The 13,343-nt window shown below is 42.3% G+C and overlaps 1 protein-coding gene across 1 annotated transcript in view; it reads left to right on the top strand.

Annotated features, from left to right (window-relative positions):
- LPAR3 (lysophosphatidic acid receptor 3) overlaps nucleotides 1-3,853 on the top strand; it is a 9,639-nt gene extending 5,786 nt beyond the window's left edge. The window contains exon 3 of the mRNA XM_010006606.1: nucleotides 3,504-3,853. Coding sequence (XP_010004908.1) covers nucleotides 3,504-3,853 — 350 coding nt within the window. The remainder of the gene's footprint in view (nucleotides 1-3,503) is intronic.
- Nucleotides 3,854-13,343: the final 9,490 nt, after the last annotated feature.

Genomic DNA, 13,343 nt, shown 5'->3' with positions numbered 1-13,343 from the left:
CTGCTGAAATGGAAGTTTTGGGCAGGATGACTTTCAGTGAATTTATAGTTTAATTAGTAACTTGCTGTTTTAACTCGGGTGCACATGTGGCACAGGCATCTGGAAGCTACTGCATTTGTTTTTTCCTCAGCCTTGGCATGCTTGGGGGCAGCTTTGATGTGCAGGGTTTTATGACATGATACTGCCAGAGCATCAGTAGTGCTTCCAGGTACACAATAATTCATTTTCAAGCAGAGATGACAGAGTCTACAGGAAAATTTGTGTTTAATGGAAAATCCTCAAACTAACACTGAGGCATTGTGACACCTGATTTTCCATTATCTAGTGGGAAGACTCAGAGCTGTTCTTCTGATTCTTGTTGCAGCAGGCTGTATTTCATGTAGCTTCTGTGAATTTTAGAGAGTCCCAGAATTTAAGTTCTTTTTAGAGTGTGGCACTTTGTCAGGGAGAGGAGCTCCTATGGGATCAAAAGGCTGCAAACAAGAAAATCACTAAAGGGCAAGGACAAAGGTATATATTTATGCTTAACCATGGTTCCCTCTGAAAGCTCTGTGGTAAAAATAGCAAAATCTGAGCGAGGCTGCAAGTCTGAGCTGTGCCTCACTTTCATCTCTGCAGTGCTAAGAGCAGGGCGTGAATCGCCTGTGTTGTCTCCGTACACAGCAAAGTGTATTTTTTATGGATCAAAGCAACAGCCCTATGAAAGCATTACCCAGTGACTCCTACATTGTCACTGCATTGCCCCCATGTCCTTGTCTACAGTCATGGGGCAAGGGAATGTGCAGAGAGATGTCTGTACATGTCTTTCATCTTCTCTTACTTTGGCACTGATGCCTTTTAGGGTTTTGCCTGTATAGATAGACAGGGATGTATCTGTCCTAGGAGTTCACAGACTAATTGAGCCTGCAATCTCAGGGTTTTGTTTGAAGGAGAAATTTCTCTGTCTTTTGTTAGGTGTGGCATTGGGGTCTGCTTCCTTTCCTGCTGGCTTCCATGAACCCAAGGTTGGACCTTGCATGCTCTGTGGTACAAGTGGTCGAAATGCTTTCAGCACTTGTTCTAAGGAGGGTTGGTTACCATCCTTATTTCTGCATGGGGCTGGTGTGTTGTCGACTTTGCTAGTGACCCTTGGTAGCTAGTGGAACTCTCTGTCCAAATACTGTGGTGTTGTCTGGGTGGTCTGGTTCCAGTGCTTGTTAAAACACATGGGATTTGCTGGTGAACCCCAGGGCAATAAACCAGTACAGTGTTTTCTCCATTGTTAACTGTAAGGGAGAGTTGGTGTCACAACTGCTTACTCAGCATGCTGGAGCCAAACTAGTGTGTAGGGATAGAGAAAACAAGTGTTGTGGTAGCAGCTTGCAGCTGAAGCCAGTGGGTAATGGAGGTATGTTACTGATGTTAACCAGCATCTCAAAGCTAACACCATGAAATTAGTACTTAGCATCACAAAGATCTTGGTCCAGCAGAGTAGAAAATACAGTTTCTGAAAGCACTGGTCTCTTGCCTTCCTGTTCTGTACAGTATTGCCTAGGACATAGTAAATTTTGTCTGGAGTCCAGGAGTATAGATTTGCAGCAGGATCCATGGTACCTTGTCCTGAATACCTTTTCAGCAATCCTGATGCTACGTAAGTGACATGAATTCTCCTTTTATACTGCTATGGCCTACCCACCAGATATGTCCATTTAAAATCCTCGATGAGGAGGAGAGTCCAGTGCCACTGGGAGCAGCCCCTGTGCACAGCACAGCCAGTCAGATGCCTGTGGTACCACCAGATCCCAGCTCCAGCACTGCCTGGGTGCTGCTGTGGGCCAGGCTGCCCTGATGCTGCTTGCACAGCTCCAGCTTAAAAAAAAGCAAAAAAAAAAAGCAAAAAAAAAAAAAAGCTGGTCTTGTTTTCATGCCAAAATTGTTGAACAGATACTAGCACCCCCAGGAGAGCTTTTTAGCATGTAGCTGCTATTATCCTTATTTGTTTGATTATTTTCCCTAAGCCCCAGACAAGGGGAAGCTCTGCTGTTATAAATGATTGGAATTTCCTCAGTCTGTTGTTCAAATTGTGACTGTTGGGCAGAGTTGTAATTTTCTATTTCTGTATGTCAGATGGCAATTGTGGCTTGTGCTAGGTTAGCATTACCATGCACATGGCTGCTCCTTCCTCGGGCTGAGGGTGAGGGATGACAGGCTGTGGGGCAGGGGGAGGCATGAGGGCAGAGGGGGCAGTTCGGGGCCCTCTTGAACCTGTGGTCCAGGGCTGCAACGTGACGTGCCCCCTGCTGCCCCCCTGCCTTTGAGTCGGGGATGTGCAGTAACAGGGAAAGATGCAAATGCAATACTGAACTCCCTTCTGAGCTGTGGTTTTTATCCCTTCTTCATGTTGTCTTCACTCTGTGTCAGATCTCTTCTCCCTTATCCCTCTTTCTTTAATTTCCTTCTTCTTCTTTTCTTCGGGGGCTGGTGAGGGAGAAGCATGTTATCTTGTTTTGTCTCTTTCAGCTTTTATTATCACCAAGTGCAGTCTCAGTCTCACTTTTTCCTCCCAGGGGCTGTTGCCATTCCTGCCTGGCAGCTGGAACATGAGACATCTGCTGATCCTGGGCTTGTCCTGAGGTTTCTTGCTATGTTTTGGGGAAATGCCTCTCTTGCAGCATTTTCTTGTTCCCCCATCACTACACTCTTACTTCCTCATCCTTTTTGGAATTTTTTTTTCCTTTTTTTCCTTTTATTCTGTTCTTTGTTTCATTTATTTGACCTGACTGCTACATTCTTTGGTTCATCTTCACTAACAGATATTTGTTTTGTTCTCTCTTTTCATTTGCAACTAAACTTGTTTCCTGGATCCAGGTAGTTGGGTCTCAAGCATCAAGCATGCACAGCCCAGGAGAGAGCAGTGGAGAGAGGTGGGCTGCTCCTCTGAGAGCAGTGCTTCTGTGTTGCAGGCAACCGTGTGCATCCTACATGAGCTGTGGGATTTCCAGCTAGGACATATTTAAATTAGGTGACTTTTGGTTTATGATTTGGCAGTGTGCCCATAGCTCTGCAGAGTCAGCTGTGGTGTGGCAGAAGGCATGTCTCTCTGGAGCTCATTGTGGCAGTGGTGGAAGCAGACCACATGGGATCTCCTCCTTCAGCGTATCAGAGAAGAAGGGAAGGCAGGCTGTGTTCAGAGTGCCAGTTCTATACTTGTTAATGCTCCAGAGCTCTAGTTTATTTATCAGTGTGGATAAGTCACCGTTGTGATGACCCTACCCTGCCTGTGCTTGAGCTGAGGCTGGAGCAGCTGGGTTCTTGGTCCCTGCAGCCTTCTGAGAGCTGCCTGCCTTGTGATCAGGGCTTGGTAGATAAGCTCTAGTAGATATCATTTTGCTACTGTCATTAGAATTTTGTCCTCTTCTCCTTTTACCATTTTTGTGTAGAATTTTGATGAACCCAATGATCTTGTATGAAAAACCCCAAACTCCTAGCGGTTTGAAGTCTTTTTTTGGTCTTCTTTATTTTAGGTGCCTTTGTTGTCTGCTGGACTCCTGGTCTGGTTGTCTTACTACTTGATGGTCTGAACTGCACCGATTGTGGAATTCAGAATGTTAAAAGGTGGTTCCTTCTCCTGGCCCTGTTGAACTCTGTCATGAATCCAATAATTTATTCATACAAAGATGATGAGATGTGGGGTACCATGAAAAGGATGATTTGCTGCTCCTCTGAGGATAAGGGTCAGGAAAGGCGCTCGTCACGGATTCCCTCCACAGTTCTTTGCAGGAGCACAGACACCTCAGGGCACTACATTGAAGATGGCATCATTCAAGGGACAATTTGTGGAAAAGGAGATCTGGGTGACAAAGGAAACTTCTGAGCTCTTCAAGGGACTGACTCGACTGAATAAGGAGAGGGGGAAGGGAGAGGTTTTGTAAGAGAAGATTGACTGGCAAAGCTGGTAAACAATATATCCACTTTGTTCCAGAGCCTAAACTCCAGTGTTAACAAAAGTTCTTATAAATAATTGCCTGATGGAAAAACACTTTGTAATGAAGAAAACTTTCTGTGCTGCCGCCTTGCTCTTTTTTTTTTCTTTTTAAGTACATTTTTTTTTTTCCGTATGAATGGAGTAAATACATCTCAGAGACTTCTTGTGCATGAAAAAAAATGTAAGCAACGTAGTGAGACCCTCCTTAAGCCCCTACAGAGAGACTCCTACAGAGAGACTACACCTGCCTCGCTGGGGAGGTTTGACATTCAACGAGGATTTATGCTTTGACCAGTTTCTCTGCATCTTGAGGCAGATCATTCATAGGTTTGGTTGTACAAAATTGTGACTTGTTTTCTTGGTTTTTTAAGTTCATGAAATTATTCATACTTACATTCTTTCCTCCTCTTCCTTATCCTTGTTTCAAAATAGGTAGTTTGATGGTTTATTAAAACTATGCCAGAAACCTGGCTATGATGGGAAACCCAGACCAGATACCAGTGTGCATGAGTATTCTGGCTGTGGATTGTCAGGATCTGAGGGTACAAAAAGCACAAACCCCCTTATTACTTCCATAGTGGAGTGAATGCTGCAAGGAGATACATTGCACTCTCTGCTGCTATTGAGCAGACAGACACTGAGGGTGGATTAACAGAAGAGTAGTGTGGCTGCATTCATTGTTCTCATTTCTTCTGATAACATCAAATGGGTGTGCTCACCCCTCTTTAACTGCTCTGCCACTGAGAGAAATTAAATCCAAAACTCTGTTTTAAGAGGGCGAACTTTTAAGGGAAGTTTAAATATGCATACATACAGCTTCAAGCAAGCTATTTAAAATAGAAATTAATTTACAGGAAAAAAGCCTGAAAACATCCTAGACCCCTACAAGAGTACGGTATGCATTGATTGTCTGACCTTGTCTAGACCACATTTAACCTCTGATTTGCAAGCAGATCTTCCTGGAAGGTACTTGAGAAAAAAACCCCATGAAACAGCAAGCAATGAAGGGCTTTCAGCATGGTGACTAATCAAGCCTAGTGTTGATGCAGCCACAGCCCAAAAAGCTGAGGTTTTGACATATGGAGTATTCTCTAATGGAGGACCCAGCAATTTAAAAAAGGTTTTAAATTTAAACTTTTTAATTAAAAATTGGAATGTGGATTTCTTAGTACTCTAAAAACCTGGCTCCTGCTGTCCGGTTTCAACAGCAGTGAGCTCGCTGCTACCCATCTCAGTTTCAAGAGGAATGACCTTCACTGTGTCCTACAGAAAGTCTGAACCCTGGTGTGAAAGCAGGTGACCATAACCAGTGGTCACTTTGGAAAGTTTTGACCATTTGGAATTGTCAGAGAACACCAAGAGCATGTTGTGTGAGACTGAAAGATAAACTGTGGTTTGGGCAAATTTTTCCTTTGTTGCAACTTGCTTGTGGATATCTGGACTATGGTGGTAAGAACAGAACCAGCACTTGACTCCAAGGCCAAGCTGCAGTTTTGTAGAAGGCACGGGGGGGATTTCATAGAAGGCTTTATCTTAGAAACACAGCAAGTCCCCATTCAGAGAGCTCTCCCATAACACCAGTGACCTGGCAGGGATATGGCCTAACATTTCAAGGTAGATGCTGTATTTGAGTAATGCTAAAAAGGTTTACACATGTTGCCATTATAATGCAATGTTTGTGTGCAAATACTACTTCATTAGTGTGGCGTTTTGAAAAGTATGTAAAGTGGTGCTTTCTAGAGCCAGTGGCATTGCAAAGGTATAGCATGCAAGTGTTCCTGTCCCTACAGCTGCCTGCAGTGTGCAGTTTGTGCTAACTAGGCTGAAGCTCCGTATACAAAGCTAGTGGAAAATAAAATGCTACTTCAAAATGAAATGCCTGTTTTGTTTCCTCTTTGGATGGTTAGTGAGAATTACCTGGCACTACAATCAGCACTAAATGGCTGCTGTTACTCTTACTCGTTTCCATGGATCTGTCCAAGCTAAAACTGATAAAACTGCAGATAAAGACAAAGATGGGCAAATGTTTTTTCCTGTTACCATGGGGTGATGGTTGGGGGGGATATGTTTTAATAAAATGTTCATGTTTGCTAGCAATACTAGGCAGTGTGATACTCGGTTGAATCAGATGCTGACAAGAGCTTGGATGAAGATGTGGAACATCTGCAGCAGAGGAGAAAAGAAGGTCTCTCCTGCAGAGCTTGGGAGTCAGGCTGCAGAACCTGTGGATGATTTTTTCAGGAAAAGGTGACTGTTGTAAAGGACTATGTTGATTGTGGAGCACTTCCTACAGTGGGCTCCTGGTCTGGATTGAGATCTGAGAGGTATCATCAATCACTCAGCTACAAGTAAGTGGAAGGTAGCACTTGAGATCTGCCCTCTTATTCCTTCAGTTGTCTTGTTTAAAAAAAAATAAAATACAACAAAACAAACCCCAAAACAAACAAACAAACCCCCAAAACTTGCAAACTGATGCTCTGTGAGCAGTGTTAATTGCAGTGACATGCTCTCTATTTCAGCATGATGCTTCCCTTAGAGCTGCTACCCCATTTTCTACTACTATAAATTACAACGTGACATGACTGAACAGGAAACTGATCTTGCATCAAACTTTCCTACGAACTGCTGCAGCAGAGGCTGTGTAATGTTTCCTATATAAAACTGTCTAAACATCCAGCTACTCAGTAGTGAGGAATCACTCCTTAACTCCATAAACATTTATCAGAATAGTTTGTTTCAAGGAAAACATTAAAGCACTATTTGTACTTTAAAAAAGAAAAAAAAAAAGGAAAAAAAAAAAAGAAAAAAAAAAAAAAGGAAAAAAAAAAAAGAAAAAAAAAAAAAAGGAAAAAAAAAAAAGAAAAAAAAAAAAAAGGAAAAAAAAAAAAGAAAAAAAAAAAAAAGGAAAAAAAAAAAAGAAAAAAAAAAAAAAGGAAAAAAAAAAAAGAAAAAAAAAAAAAAGGAAAAAAAAAAAAGAAAAAAAAAAAAAAGGAAAAAAAAAAAAGAAAAAAAAAAAAAAGGAAAAAAAAAAAAGAAAAAAAAAAAAAAGGAAAAAAAAAAAAGAAAAAAAAAAAAAAGGAAAAAAAAAAAAGAAAAAAAAAAAAAAGGAAAAAAAAAAGAAAAAAAAAGGGACAGTTGGCTAAGGGGAGGTTTGTGGGGTGTCCCTGTTGCCTTTTTCACTTATATTCCAGAAAAACAACTACCAGGTTCTGTCGACTGCATGTGCCTGCTCCTATTTGGTTGCCAGCATACAGATGTGTGAAATGAAATTCATTCTTTTGGGGGAGGCTTTAGGGTGAACACTGACAGAAACCCGAGAACATGAATTCTTGGAAGGCAGAGGAAAGCAAGGGTAGGGTTACCATTAACTTGGATAGTTCAAAGGTTTTGTCCTGGTGATGCTGGAGGCCTTTCTGTGTATGGGAGAGGGTCTAGAGCTCCTGAATTGCAGTAAGTATCAAGCAGATAGTTCTAGTACAGGATCTTCTGAGTACTTATGGTTTGAAAACTTTTGAGATGTTCTTCTCCTTTTCCCCTCTGCAGCTGCTTGTCTCCCAGAGTTGCTGTTCCAGTTGATCAATGGGTCCAGGAAGAAATGCTCCATAGCTTTTCCCAGGGCAAAGATGTATGGTCTGTCCTCTGTGGTTAGCTCCCCATAAAGCCTGTGTGGTCACCATCATTAGAGATGCTTTTCAGAGTTTTTTTGTTGTTTTTTTTTTTAAAGCTGGGAACAATGGGGTTTTTATTTACACGATAGCTCGTCGAATCTTTCTGGATAAGCAGCTAGACTGATCACTGTTTAATAACTGTGTGTGAGAGAAGTTTCTCTAATAGCTCTGCTGTCAGTTTGACCTAGGTGGTGTGGGTGGTGAGTCCCTCTGGGAGAACAGTCAAATACCTTCAGCTTGTGGGCTTCTGGAGCATATAATCTCCACTGCTTTGGGATTCTTTCACCAAGGCTACTTTCCCCTTAGTCCAGTTTGTTTGTTTTTGTTGATTTGTTTGTTGTGTTGGGATTATTTTTTTAGTACTTAACTACAGACTGGTGAAATACATCTGGTTTTGTGCATATGAGAGCTTGTGCATGTATTTGTGAATTGCAATAATTAACTACAGCTATGTGACCTGATGGTGCCTTTCTTTGATCAGATCTGTATTTTATATATATTTATACAAGTTTGTGGTGGTTTTTTAAACTTAAAACTCTCTTCCAAGTAGGAGTTAACTATAGGAGCAATACTACTACTATTCTACTACAGTTCTTTCACTATTTTAGAGGATTCTGCATAAAGATGACTAAGTTGCTGGTTACTGGCAGCTGATGGAGTAGGGGTCATTTAAATTTGCGCTGTTTCTTATGCTCTGTCCATATAGCTCTAGCTATTGGCCACTGTGGTAGCAGATGCAGTGCAGGGTCAGCCTTTCATCTGGCCCAAAGCAACTGCTGCTTGCAATGTCAGAGCCAAAAAGTGAAAATGTATGGAAATGTTGAAAAGAAGGCAGGGAAATTCTGTTATTTATCCTGGCCTATAATTCTAATTAATGTTTTAAATCGCTGGAAAGAAGTGATCCCACTTCTCCCCTTGTACCTACTCCCTCCTCATGCGGGTGCAGCCATTTGTGAAACCATATGGTGAACTGTAGTGAGTCTGAATAACAACCCTGGATGATGCACATTGCTAGTAACTAGAGAAGATTTTCCACTTGTCATGACCTAGCAGCTGCAGCATTTCCTTGGTTTGTTATATGGAGTCACACAGATTATTTGTTTTCTATACATCTTTGTAAAATACAGTCCTCTTTGCATGGTACACTTTACGGTGACTAGGCATGCTTCTATCAGGGGGAAAGGGAAAAAAATCCATCTGGAAACAAGAAATTAGGGCATGAGAAATCTTCTACACACACACACACCTCCCCCCTGCCCAAGGTCTTTTGGAAGATAAGGAATTTAGACACTTCTATGCTTTGAGCAATTCTTCAAAATATCCTGCTTATCTTTCAAGTAGCAATTGGTCCCTGGGCTTCTTTCATACATCTCTTTATAATACTGTGAGTGTTTTTTTCACTGCAGCAGGCAGAAGCATCTGTTTTCTTTCAACCTACTTAGAAGTGCTATTTTGCAGCTTGTAAGGATGCTATTTTGAATTGTCTTGTATATGCATCTGTGCATCTTCTATGTGTGTTGAAGGAAATTATTTTCAAACTAACCTCTGCTATGTTTACCAGAGACAACTGTGCTAGGAACAGCATTTTTTTTTTTTCTGAGCTAGCCTTTACTAGTATCTCAGTTTTGCACTTGGGGCTCTGATATACAGCCCTATAAGAAAATTAGCATGTAAAATTAGAAGAGCACAAAGCACTTAAGAACTTGTGCTCAGAAACAACTGTATTTTAACTTAAATGTTAACTTCATTGAAACCATAGATACAGTCTAACTTCTCAAAAAAACCCCTAAAACAAATGAACAAAAAAATCTCATTAAAAGCCCACAACAAAACAAACAAAAACACAGATATGCAGATTTGTTTTTTCTGTAGGTTAGGAGTAATTAAGCATGCTTTTCTTCCCTGACCTTTAGTTTACCTGACTTGCTTTGATATATATGAAAATGAGAAAATTGTGTTTCAGAGCACAAGGAATTGCTTGGGGTTTTGGTAGATGATCTCCTGGGGCTGTGCTTTTCATCCAGAGGGGTTCTTCAGCTTTTCTTCTGAAACTGTTGTGGAAGGAGATGGGTGACTGGCCTTGAGCATCATTGTTGATTTCACCCGGTATTGCATTTCATGTGTGTAAGAATATGTATCTACCGTCTTGATCCTAAAAGTTAAGATTTTCTTGCATATGCTAGACTCTTACAGTACTGTAGGGTTAATTTATCTCCAGCTTCTGTTTATAGTTATGCAAACAAATGCTTGGTATCTTGGCTTTAATTAGGTTTCTGTTAGGAATATGTTCAGTTACAAATGGTTGTCAAAATGCACAAGAGTGAAAAGGCTTGACCTCCAGAGATGGAAATGTTATTAATGCTTAAATGATTCTATTCAAACCCTGGTTAACGCATCAGTTGTTATGAATGTCAGTGTATTTGTTTGTGTAGTGCACTCTGTGATACCAGGCTGGGATTTTCCCACAGGTATAAATGAGTTAATTTAATTAGAAACATAAGGTTTTGTGCCCGTAGTGATAAAGAGCCCATAGACCATGAACTCACAATTGCTCACCCACGTGCTTGGCTTTAACTTTCCGCACAGTTGCGTTGCCTTCAGCAGACCCTTTTCTCTGAAGAGAGTCCCACGTGTGTCAGCATTTGTGAGATGAAGACGTTTAATGCCACTTAATTTAGACTAAGTTTCTGCTAGATGTCCCTTTACCCAGGGACACAACACAGCCAGCTGCCTTCCTGCACATGCTGGTCCCTCACAGACACAACTGTTGCTTTTAAAGAGAAAACATTTGGGCCCATAAGCATAAATGTACAATGTTGGATTATGTCCCAAATTTGACCTATATTGTTTTGTCCTATTTTCTCCTTTATAATCTCTTTGCACAGTCCATGTAATTTTTTGTGTTCTGCTTTGTTCTTCAAAGCACAGATGAAACCATTTTCTCTAAACAGATACATCCCAGCAATATTGGGTCCTAGAGCAACCCTCCAATTTCACAGTCCGGAGAACCACAGAAATAAATATGATTGAGCAGCAGTTTTAGTCTTGGGTTTTTGCAAGGTCAGAATAGCAACAATAGCAAAAAAAATATGGTTAAAAATGTTGGAGAAGAATAGTTTGGCAAAAGAAAAGCCCACCCTAAGCTTATGACTGATTTTTACACTGAAGGTGTGAATTGGGAGTCCTAGAATATTAACTGGTGAGTTTTTTTAATTAGCAGAACTGAAGAAATCTGTTTTCTGTTTGACTTCTTCTGTGAACTAGGGCAAAGGAGCCACATGCACTCAGCTCCTTCCCAGCTTGATGGATTCCAGGCAGGAGGGTGATCTCCTGAACCCCTTCTTCCAGCAGAGCTCTAGCCTGTGTTTCTGCCTCCATGGGCACTAGGAGCCCTTACTGAGGGCTGCCAGACAGGAGTCTCTGATGGATGACAATTCACTTCTCTCTGTCTCAGTTTCTCTTGCCCTCTGTCCTTTCTCACCCTTTGCAGCAGCAGTGCTTCAGAGTTCAAGTGCAAAGAGCTTTCAGCAAGACAAACGTTGATTAGCAGAGGTGCCAGGGATTAGATAACACTTGCATTTGGTAGGAGCAGTTTGTCCTCCCCTGTGGCAATCACACTGAATATTTTGACTTGCTACAATAATTTCCTGTGGGCTGATAGCCACTGATTCGGTACAAATGGTAGCAACAGGCTCCATCAGGAGCTGCCCTGAAAGGTTGTTGATTCATTTAGTCCCACAATGCAGATTGAGTGAGCTATTTATGATGAGGGTGACAGAGCACTGGAACAGGCTGCCCAGGGAGGCTGTGGAGTCTCCTCCGGAGATGCAGCCCGTCTGGATGCAGCCCTGAGTAATGTGCTCTGGGCAATCCTGCTTTAGCAGGGGAGTTGGACTAGATGATCCCTAGAGGTCCCTTCCAACTCTGACTACTCTGATTCCATGATTACTTCAAAAGGCAAGCTGGCTCCAGCATGTATTTGTATCAACACACCAAAGATGTCACAGTAAGTGTCTCACCCAGCCCAGCAAAGTGGGGCTTTGATAATGCTTTGTTTGATCTCCACGGTTGGCTGGGAGAAAAGCAATGCTCTTGGGATGTGTTCTCTTTAGGAACAGAAAACTAAAAACATTCTCTGTGGGGTGTGGCACTGCTGTGTTCTGCTCACTTGATTTCTGTGCACTTCTTTTGTGCATAGGTTAATGTGGGAGACATCACTGTGAGGATAAGGACCTTGGGCTTCCTGAGATGCCACAGTGACTGTAGTGCCTGCTCACCAAATGCAGCAGGGAGCTCCTTGCAATTCCTGCCACATCTTGACAGTGATGAGGAGAGCCAGTGGCTGGCCTGGCTGATGGAATGCTGGTGGTCCCAGCCCATCATCCTGCAGAGCTGGTGCCCACCTACATGTGGGGTCTCCGCAGGTTCCGCACCACCCCTTTCCCTGGAGAGCCCACAGGCACTAACATATCTTTCCAATTATGGAGATGAAATTTTTGTCCCTTTAGTTTCTAAGGAACATTTTTTACATCGATGAAGTTGAAGTAACTGGAGCTTTCTTTGATCCAGGAATGAAGTTGACTCAGCTCTGTCTTGCCCAGTTTTATTTAAAGACCATGACTACCACTTCTGAAATGTTACTTGTCAATGCTATATTATTACATTATCTGCTTTTCCATCTGTTGAATGCCATGGTTCCAGCAGCAAAAATACCACTGTCTGACAGTAGCAGCTGTGAGAGGTCTTATTTAGTCTTCTTCAAAAAGTACTAAAACCTGAAACCACTAAAGATAAGCCAAGTTTTGTTACACTGAAACTTTCTTTGGATGTGATTTTAGGAATGTTACTGTTTATAGTACCTTTGGATTTTTACTCCTGCATAGGAGGAAGGTTGTACACAGCTATAATTTTAGATTTTTGCTTATTCCTGGTTTAAACAATGTTACATTATTGTTTATAACCCATGTACCAATATATAACCCTCTGTGTTGGTCTGGCCTCAGCATTTTGTGTGGTTGCTCCTCAGCCCTGGCAGTCAGCACCCATGACCAGCTGCTTCACAGGATAAAAAAAGTTATTGCTTGGGCCAAACCCATCTCCCATCTTCTGTGTAACCTCAGTGACTTCATGACAAATCAGAAGTCAAATTATTATAAGTGTAGATCTCAAAGCAGGAGATGTCCTGAACCAGGTCCTATGTATCACTTAGAAGGGAAAATTACAATTCTGTAGTGAATAGTGCACTTAAATATGAGTGGTAATTGGGACAAAAAAATTAATGAAGCTTTGTTTCTATTAATTGAGTAGTTCTGACGACTGCTTAAAGTCAAGTGTCCCATTAATAAGCATTGCCTAATGGACTATACTTCCCTAGGGAACCCCTCATCATCATCCTGGCACAAGGAAACCACGAGAGGTTCTACAACCCTGGCTTCCCAGGCTGCACACAGACAAGCTGCATGTCTGCAGGAGGCTCCGGCCCCCCAGCCCTGCCCTGGGTGCTCTTACACCTCTGTCCCCATGGGTTCAGCACCTGCTGGTCCTTCGGCCCTCCTGGAACATCACTGAAGGGCGCAGCTCCCCTGCGTGCAGCCCAGCAGGGCCGGGGCAGTGCTGCCCTCGGGGCCGGGTGCGCCCCACGCGCGGGCACTGAGGGGAGCGGTGCCCCGTGGCAGCTCCTGCTGCCGTGAGGGCTGCGGGGGCCGCGGGGG

Source organism: Chaetura pelagica, unplaced genomic scaffold (assembly GCF_000747805.2).
Source record: "Chaetura pelagica isolate M959 unplaced genomic scaffold, ChaPel_1.0 scaffold69, whole genome shotgun sequence".
Taxonomy (NCBI): domain Eukaryota; kingdom Metazoa; phylum Chordata; class Aves; order Apodiformes; family Apodidae; genus Chaetura; species Chaetura pelagica.
This window is presented reverse-complemented; position numbering and strand designations above follow the sequence as displayed.